This window comes from Octodon degus, unplaced genomic scaffold, assembly GCF_000260255.1.
Source record: "Octodon degus isolate 3935 unplaced genomic scaffold, OctDeg1.0 scaffold00138, whole genome shotgun sequence".
NCBI lineage: Eukaryota > Metazoa > Chordata > Mammalia > Rodentia > Octodontidae > Octodon > Octodon degus.
In genome coordinates this window covers 5,663,433-5,673,030 of record NW_004524714.1, presented here as the reverse complement: position 1 = coordinate 5,673,030, position 9,598 = coordinate 5,663,433, and the positions used below count along the sequence as shown (strand labels likewise).

The window sequence follows — 9,598 nt, the reverse complement described above, 5'->3', positions numbered from 1 at the left end:
AGAAGGTGAAGGGAGGGGAGGGGATCACAGAGACAAGGAAATGGAAGAATTTTACCATAAAACATTTTCTGAGGGGGAAAAAAATCCATAAACCATTCCTCTAACGATGGTGACTGTAGAGAAAGGGTGTGAAAGTTATTTTTCACATGGTACTTAGTCTCACTTGAGTGTTTCATCATGCTTACAAAGTACAGTTATTGGGAGCCCCTGAAGCTAAAATTGATCATATGTGGGAGGGCAGGAGTCGCTAGGCAACCTTGAGTCTTGAAACTTTGTAAAAGTATAAATAAAGGCCCTTTTGGTACAATGGATCACATTGAGAGACCAACAGATCCTTACATAGTGGTACCTCGGTTCACAACCTTAGTATGTTTTATGATTTAAGGGAAGATGGCCATGGTTATATTTATCACACAATGTGGAGTATATGAACAGAAGTAAAATTCAGTCAAATGCTTGTGTTTGAGAACCAAACTATGAACATATGTTTTTGGGAACTGAGGTATTACTGTAATTTTAATTAAAGTGTTCAGGTTGGAAGTGTAGCTCAGTGGTACTTGTCTAGTATGCACAAGGCCCTGAGTTAGATCTCTAGCACTAAGAAGACAAAGATGATGTTTTAACGTCACCTGCTCAGAAAGGATTTCTCTGGCATCCAAGGTCCATACACTCCTCCCTATTGTTCTTTCCTAGTGCTATTCTTCTCCTTCACAGTATTTACTCCCAGTGCATTCTTTTCGATTACTGTGCATTCACAGGGGAGATAGGCATAACACTTAATGCCTATCTCCCCTGTGGGGCTACAGGCTCTCAGGTGGCACCATGCTGACTTGTATTCCTGTCACCTAGTACTAGTAGTGGTGAATAAATATCTGCTAAGTGAATGAACAGATCCTATTCCTATGTTAACTCTGCTAAGTGAAGTGAAGCTCTACCTGCCTCCCTCTAGTTTAGAAGTGGCCCTTCTTCCTAGGAGGGGGGGCCTCTCCTGTGGACCTGGCACCATCAGCATCTGTATCTGCCTCCCCTTAAGACTGCTTATCACCAGGGCAAAGACTGTACTGCCCACTACAGTGTTTGCACACAAAAGCTACTTGATAAACAGCTGGTGAATGACCAACAAATACATAAAACACCAGCAGAGTAAATCAGCTGTCACTGCTGTCTCATTCTTCTCAATCATCTTGTCCTTTAGGAGAGCAAGAACAGACTGTGGGAGTGGTTCTAAAAGAAGTGTTCTATAAACTCAGAGCCGTGCCGGTCACCTGGAACTCAGACTGGACGTGGAGAGGCAGGAGGTGACTGTGGGCCAGTGCAGGGCCAAGTGGGGCTGCGGAGAGGAAATGAGCACTCACTCTGCACAACTCTTCTTAAATTCACGGTATGATCATAAGACAGATTAGTACAGTTTAAAAGCAAAAGAAATTGGATTTTCCTATTTTGCAAGAAAAAAAATGGGGGGGGGAATTACTCCAGGGTACAGTAGTGCATTCCTGTAACCCCAGTACTCAAGAGGCTGAGGCAGGACGATTACTGTTGAATTCTAGGCCAGCCAGGGCTACATAATGAGTTCAGGGCCAGCCTGAACCACATAGTGAGATCCTAGCTCAAAAATCCAAGGGGCCGGAGAGATGGTTCTGTGGAATAAGCGCTTCCCTGGCAAGCGCAAGGGCCTGAATTCAATCCCCGGTTCTGAAAAAAAAAAAAAAGTCTTACATACCTTTGGGGCCAGGGAGATGGCTCAGTGGAATAAGCGCTTCCCTGGCAAGACCCAAGGACTTGAGTACAATCCCCGGTTCAATACAAAAAAAAAAAAAAAAAAAAAATCCAAAAACTAAAACTAAAACTAAAAATGAAATTGCTTTGCATCAATGTTAGATTTCTGAAACTGATGACTACTGAGATAACAGAAGAAAATATCTTAAAGGATTCAGATGTGGGAGGTAGGATGTCTGCTATTCTCAAATGGTTCCATAAAATAAATTATAATGCCATATACTATATGTGTCAGATAAGCTAATACAGCAAAGTGTTAACAACTGACAAATCAAGGGCCGGCCAAATAGCTCAGGGGATTAAAGCGCCTGTAAGCGGGCGCAGGAGCCAGGGGTTTGATCTCCACACCTGCCGTGCAGGCCCCGTGCCCAGGGTACACGGAGATGGTGACTGAGACTGGGCGTCGTAGCAGGTGCCTATAATCCCAGCTCTTGGGAGGATGTAAACAGGTAGATCACTATAAATCTGATCTAGTAGTGAGACCCTGAACACCCTCTAGAGTTTTCCCTAAAATAAAAAAAAATAAAAAAAAATAAAAATCAGGCAGGACAACATGTCACAGGTGAGAAAATGAAGGTTCAGGAAGGAATAAACATCCACAATTCCTCAGAGATTAAATGGTAAAATGGGGACCCAGTCACTCTAGCTTACTCTGCAGGTACCAGGCATGGTTAGATGGGCAGCATCCACTCCACCTTTCCATTGCCATCTGCCCTGTGCCTTTCTTCTGCCTACCACTCCCTGGTCCCCTAATCCTGCCTGATTTTTTTTTTTTTAAACGTTTTGTTTTCAGATCACCATACATCCGTACACAGACATAAGAAGAGTTCCCATATACTCTTTTTTTTTTTAATTAACACATTGCATACATTCTTCCTAGTGGTTAATTGCTGTACAAGATGCGGACATGATATCCTATTTACAAATATTATTAGAACAAACTCCTCTATTCATTAAGAGAATGTAACTATGCACCTATCCTAACCATTTTGAATACACAGATATAAAATGGACATTCATCAGTATCCCTTTGTTTAGTTCTGTCCCATACACTCTTAATTCAATTTCCCCCAAAGATGTATCTTACATAACTAGACCACCTGTATTACTTTTGTTCTTCCTAGCATTTCCCACTTTCCAACATACTACAAACACACTTTTATAGTTTATTGTTTACATCCACTAAAAACTCCTCAAAGGCAGAAATCTTTATCCACTTTTTGTTCACTGCTATACTCCAAATGCAATCCATAGTAGCACCCACTAAGTATTTGCTAAATGACTCAAAGAACTGTAATGCCCTGCCTCCTTCAACAGGAAGATCAGCCCTCAAGAACCTAATCTGGTAAATAAGGACCCTGAAACACAAGGAAACATTGCACTCACCCATGGTGACATAAGGTAACTTATCAGTTGATCCATGAGGATAGATGCTGTAGAGGTGAGGTCCGGTAACATCTATTCCTCCTAAAACTAGGGCCGCACCAATGTAACCTTGATACCTGGTGATCAGAGAGTGCATAAGAGAAAAATGTGAGTGTACACACAGGATCACCGTAAGTTAACCAAAAACTGCACAAGAAGCAAAACAACAAAAGACTTACTATTTCATTAAGGGGTTATTGTTTTTTAGGAACTAAAGGGGGAAGGCAAGTAATATTAAAAGGGACATCTACAATGGTTTCAAGAGTACCATTTACAACGGACATGAGCACCACAATAATAAAACATAAATTGGTGAAGGCCCCCCACATACCTCATTTCAGCTCATCATCATTCCTGCTAGGGAAAGGAACTATGTAGAAACATTAAGCAGTTGCTTGTGTCTCAGAGCCAAGGCTGGCTTACTCCAAAAATCATCAGCACCTTGCTCATCACACCTCTCTGTGACCAGTGGAAGAGTGAGCTCAGGTTAATAATCAGGAGCTGCGAAGCTCAGCCACTCAGCTGTTCTAAGAACAAACTTCATCACAGTCTTGACAGGAAAGAAGATTCTGTCTAAACACCTTCTCCTTTGAGTACTTTCACTAAATTATAGTCATAGAGAGGAGCTTACATGGAGCAAAGGTGGAATATTTCATCACTCAGGACATGAGTACCATGATAATAAAACAAATGCTACCACCCAGTGGATAGAGGTTTACGTCTCCAGAAACATCGACACAATACATCTTTCATCCCACCTCAGAGTAGATGCGCATGTACTTGTTCCTCTGGACTCTCTCCCTGCTTAGTTTACTCCTTCTATGTATTACTTTCATATAGCTGGTCCTGTTTTTCACTACCAGAATTGCTATGACAGATAAACAATGGATACAACATTTTCCACCGTGAATTTTTAGCTCTTTCAGAAACATGAATCCAACCTGCCATGTGATAGAATCACAAATACTGAAGCCAATAAACACAAAAGACCAAAATCATAATTTCAGGCTGTCTGAGAAACAGGTACACATCAAGGAACTTTCTCAGTAAACAGTTAAGTTCAAGAGCTCCCTGGTTCCTTGATTACCAAATGAAAGAATTTTCATTTTTAAGTGAAAAAAATCAAGAACAAGAAAGGATTTTAGAAGCAATCTAGGGAAGAATCAAAGGTTCAAAGAGAGGAAGTATGTAACTGGTCTAAAGCCAATCTAAGGGTCAAGACTGGAGACCAGGACCCTGGAAGAAGTCAGAATGTCCAAGCTCACTGCCTCCAACCAGTTCAGCAACCTCTGCCACTGCCTTCAGTGCAGCATGTCGAATAAAGTCAATAATCAGCCATTTCCCTTTCATAATAAAATATAACCTGTTGGATGCTTTTAAAAGAATCTTAGCATACTTTAATCAATGACTAAAATCATGAAAAATGGACCAAAAGCACTGGGGTTATACAGTTCAAAGGCAGAACAACTGCCTGGTATGTGCAAAGCCCTGGAGTCAGTCTCAAGAAACAAGCCTAAAGATATAATCAAGCAAATTTACAGAAAATAATGCAAAGATATTTACCACAGCATGGTTTATGGTGGCAAAAAACTAGAAACAGATGGCTAGAGCTACACTACACAATACTACATAGTTATTGATAATCATGCTACCACCCTCATCCTGATCAAGAGCAGTACAACGGAGTACAACTTCTTCACAGTTCTAACTAAGTGTACCAACATGTTAGATGCAGCCAAGTGCACATAACTCTAATCCCTGCTACTGAGGAGGCTAAGGCAACAGGATTCCAAGTCCAGGTGAGCCTAGACAATCTAGTAAAACCCTGTCTCAAAATAAATTAAATTTAAAAACAGCTGAGAGGCCTTTCGGGTCCTCTTTTCCAAGATGACGAAAAAAAGAAGGAACAACGGTCGTGCCAAAAAGGGCCGCGGTCATGTGCAGCCTATTCGCTGCACGAACTGCGCCCGGCGCGTACCCAAGGATAAGGCTATTAAGAAGTCTGTCATTCGGAACATAGTGGAGGCCGCCGCCGTCAGGGACATTTCCGAAGCGAGCGTCTTCGACGGTTATGTGCTTCCCAAGCTGTATGTGAAGCTGCATTATTGTGTGAGTTGTGCCAGTCACAGCAAAGTGGTCAGAAATCGATCTCGTGAAGCCCGTAAGGACCGAACTCCTCCCCCCCGATTTAGACCTGCTGGTGCTGCCCCACGACCTCCACCAAAGCCCATGTGAGGGGAGCTGAGTCTTAATGGACTGAAGAAAACTCTTGAGAAAGAAATAATAAAATTGAATGTTACACTTAAAAAAAAAAAAAAAAACAGCTGAGGGCCGTATCGTGGCACACATGTACAATCCCAGCATTTGGGAGGCTTCGGCAGGAGGATCACCATGAGTTCTAGGCCACCCTAGGTTACAAAGGAAGTTCAAGGACAGTGTGAACTGCATGGTGAGACCCTATCTCAGAGACAATCAATAAAATTAAATTAAAATACAATACAATAAAAATGAGCTGAAGATGTAGATCAGTGGCAAGCTCAATTCCCAGTACCAAAAGTTAAATGTGGTTACCTGAACTTTTTCTAGACCCAAGAATTTATTGTAGACTATAACTTAGTGAGTTAGAAAGAACAAGCACCCAAAGCTTCTATGACCCAAAAAGATTATAGGATATCTTATAATACCTTAAATATCTTTAAATGGCCAGTATCATAAAGTAGTTACATTGTAACATAGCCACAGAATATAATGATGTGATAGCACTAAACGCTGTTAAGAATGATCAATAGTTCTTACAAGCATATGGGTCACAGACCCCTCTGAAATACTGACTGCAATGCTGGGTTTCTCTCCCGTACGTTTTTCCTATTCTAGGAGGCTTTAGCCCTCCAGAACTCCTCTACTGGCTCAAGGAGAAATTCCTGGTTCTGATTACCTCTACTAGTGGGAACAATACACACAGTACCATTACATGAGGAGAGTAAAGTAGCAGAATATAATGGTGCGCCATTCTTGCTAATGCATAAATCTGAAACCAGAGGTATAGTACATCAGGTATGGAAAAGTATGTCATATGATGTCCGGGCCTATGCTAGACATTGTCATAGCTTTACGTACTCTCCTTCCCCTCAAAAGTCAAGAGACAGAATTTATTATATGCACTTAGAAAAAGAAACTGGTTCAGAATGGTGAGTTGAACTGGCAAGTCACATGGCTGGCAATGCTGTCGACAGGACTTAGAACCTAAGTGCTGAAGTCAAATTCTAGGCCTTTTTCCTTTATACCACTCTGATTCATTTATGTAACTCAACAAAAATATCCCGGGACATAAAGGACTACATCATCCTCATTAAATGTTCCTCTCAAAACCTTGATAACAGCCAGGCGTGGTGGCACACACCAGTAATCCCAGCACCCGGAGGCTGAGGCAAGAGGATCACCAGGAGTTTGAGACCAGCCTGAGCTACAAAGTGAGTTCAAGGACAGCCTGAACTGCACAGTGAAACCCTGTCTCAAAAAAAAAAAAAAAAAAACTGACAAAACTTAACTTTTACAAAGTATATTAAATTAAAGGATTAAATGCTGAATATAAGAAATTTTAGGGGCTGGGGAGATGGCTCAGTGGAATAAGCACTTCCCTGGCAAGAAATTTTAGACTTCCTAAAACTTCAAAAGGGGTTAATTAAAATATTTTGCTAAATTATTTTGTAAAATGCTTTAAACAACATTGCAAGGAATCTTACTATTTGTGGCAATTTTACACGTTTGAAAATTGCTTTATCCCAACTCTCAGGAGGCTGAGGCAGAAAGAGCACAAGTTTGAGAGCACCCTGGACCAGCCTGAACTGCATAGCAAGACCCTGCCTCAAAAATAAATAAATAAATAAATAAATAAATAAATAACTTTATATGTAATGTACAACTTAAGGCACAAGAGGGAGCTTTGTATTTAAAGTTAAAATTCAAAAATGTCTTCTGAAATTTTAGGCTGGAAGAACTGAAAAGGCTGATGGCTGTATATCTAAACAGCTTAGCAAACCCACGACAGAGCAGGACCCAGGCAGGCTAGGCTTTCAGAGGACTCTATGCTTTGGTTTTCTCAGCTATAAAATGGAGACTATGTACAGTACTATCAGCTGCATACACATTACTGAGAAGCCTGTGCTAGAGATGAAGACAGGGTCCTGCAAATTCTCAGGAAGGCAAGGGCCATATAAGAAATGCAAACTCAAGCAGGCAGGGACTGTGACAAACAGAACACATTCCCATTGAAGGTGACATCGATTCCTGTTCCAGGTTACAGCCATGGGTGATCTCATCTTTTTGAATGTTTCAAAGGAAGACAAAAATCTAGAACTTCATATTCTACTCTCCCAATTTATTGTTTACTACTAGTTTTTAAATGTCACATGACTTAAATAAACTCCACTAAGACCAATGGCCTATGAACTACCAGCTTACAATCTCTGCTTTCTACTTATGCTTGCCTTTAATTCTCACAACCACCCCGAAGCATGTATCATGGTGTCTACTTCACATGGAAAAAGCAAAGAATATGCTAAAAGTGAGGCAAATTCCAAAAAGAAGAGCCAAAGGAAGGAAGGGGAAGGGGAAGGGAGGGCGGGCCAGTTTTCAAACGCAAGACTAAATGTCCTGGCTGTTTCCACTACAACACACTGCCTCTCTTATGTAGTGTGAGAAAGTAGATTTAATTTTCAAAAACTGTCAAGACATATAAAAAGTAATACTGATATTCAAGGAAAAAAAAGACAAAACTACTCATATGAGGCCAAAGAGGACAGGGCGAGGACAGGGCAAGGTCAGGCCAGGCAAGTCTCTACACTGCTATATTGTAGCCTTCATTTGTTCACTTGAAAATAGGAGACAGAGGCTGGGGAGAGAGCTCAGGGGCCTAAGTGCCTGCCTGGCAAGCACAAGGTCTCAAGTTCAGATCCCCTGGCACACAAGAAAAGAGACAGGAGAGGGTAATAAATAGTGGATCTCAGAGATAATACATAGAACATTTTAGGGCCATGGAGATAGCTCAGCAGTCTAAGCGCCTGCTTAAGCAAGCACAAGGATCCGGATTCAATCCCCACCTCAGGCACACTGAGCTGACCACCAAAACTGGGTGTGGTGATGCACACCTGTAATCCCAGCGCTGGGGAGGCTGAAACAGGAGGATCACTACAAGTCCGAGCTGCACAGTGAGACCCTATACCAAATACATAAAAATTTTTAAAATAAAACATTTTAAAGCAAGGCCTGAAACTAGGAATTAAAAGTTGGTTAATTATCAATAACATTATACCCACTCACAAACAACTATGACTTTTTACTGCACTGGAGAGAAGAGAGTCGCCTTGTATCTGCGTATTGGGTGGTGGAAGGGTAATATTTTTAGGGCCAACTCAAAGGCTCCTTCTGCTTATAATTTCTTACCTTGAACAAAAAGTTTCTCTCATCCAATTGTTATGGTTTAGACTGTGAATAGCCCCCAGTACTTTGTGTATTTGGAAGGTGATCAGATTACGGGGCTTATACCTGACTTGCTATTAGTAGATGAGGTCACTGTGGGCATGACCCAGAAAGGCTTATCCTCCTCCCAGCATTCTCTGCTTCCTGATCACAAGAGCATTCATTCCTCTGCCACATCCCTGTGCCGCACCACGCCATCCTGCCTTAGAGCCAGCCAACTATGGACTGAAATGAGACAAAATCAACCTCTTCTCCCTTTAGATGTGGGTATTGTATCACAGCAACAAGAAAAGTGACTAAAACACTAGTATCCCTATGCTTTAGGAAATCATTCACATGTGATTTATTCTGGGAAGGAGAAAGAAATCAGACTATAAATTCAAATGCATTAACAAATGCCTGGGGCCAGGGAGATCACTCAGTACAATAAGTGTGTGCCTGGTAAGTGCAAGGGCCTGAGCTCAATCCCGGGTTCTGAAAAAAAAAAAAAAAAAAAAGCCTAATGAAATTAAAATGGCCTTTTGTACTCTTAGAGATGGGAAGATCACCATGAGTTCAAGACCAACATAAGCTACACAGTGAGTTCAAAGTCAGCCTGAACTACACTAAGAATTCACATAGTGAATGTCTCAAAAAAAAAAAGTGTTTAATAACAACTGACTTCTGGAATAAAACAGGTGCTTCTGAATGCTTTTTCCCTAGCTTCCAAGCTTCCTTTGGCCAAGAATCTAAGATACTAGAAAAAGATGCTATAGAAAAACCTGTCCTGGAACCATACCTGAAAAGCATCTGCTTCAGCATCCGATTGGCAGTCACAACTCTGGGAAGGCGCCCAGTGGTGAGGGAGTGGAGCTCCAAGTTGGAAGAGATGAGCTGGGTTGTCATGTCTGTGTCTGCAGCTGTCCCAGCACCACAACAG

General features: G+C 41.5%; 1 protein-coding gene across 1 annotated transcript in view; it reads right to left on the bottom strand.

Moving 5' to 3' along the window:
* The window catches only part of Psmb7 (proteasome subunit beta 7), a 66,010-nt gene that overhangs the window by 49,456 nt on the left and 6,956 nt on the right, over positions 1-9,598 (bottom strand). Inside the window, exons 3-4 of the mRNA XM_004641624.2 lie at positions 9,458-9,598; positions 3,163-3,278 (exon numbers count right to left, since the gene is read on the bottom strand). Of these exons, the coding sequence (XP_004641681.1) occupies positions 3,163-3,278; positions 9,458-9,598 (257 nt within the window). The remainder of the gene's footprint in view (positions 1-3,162; positions 3,279-9,457) is intronic.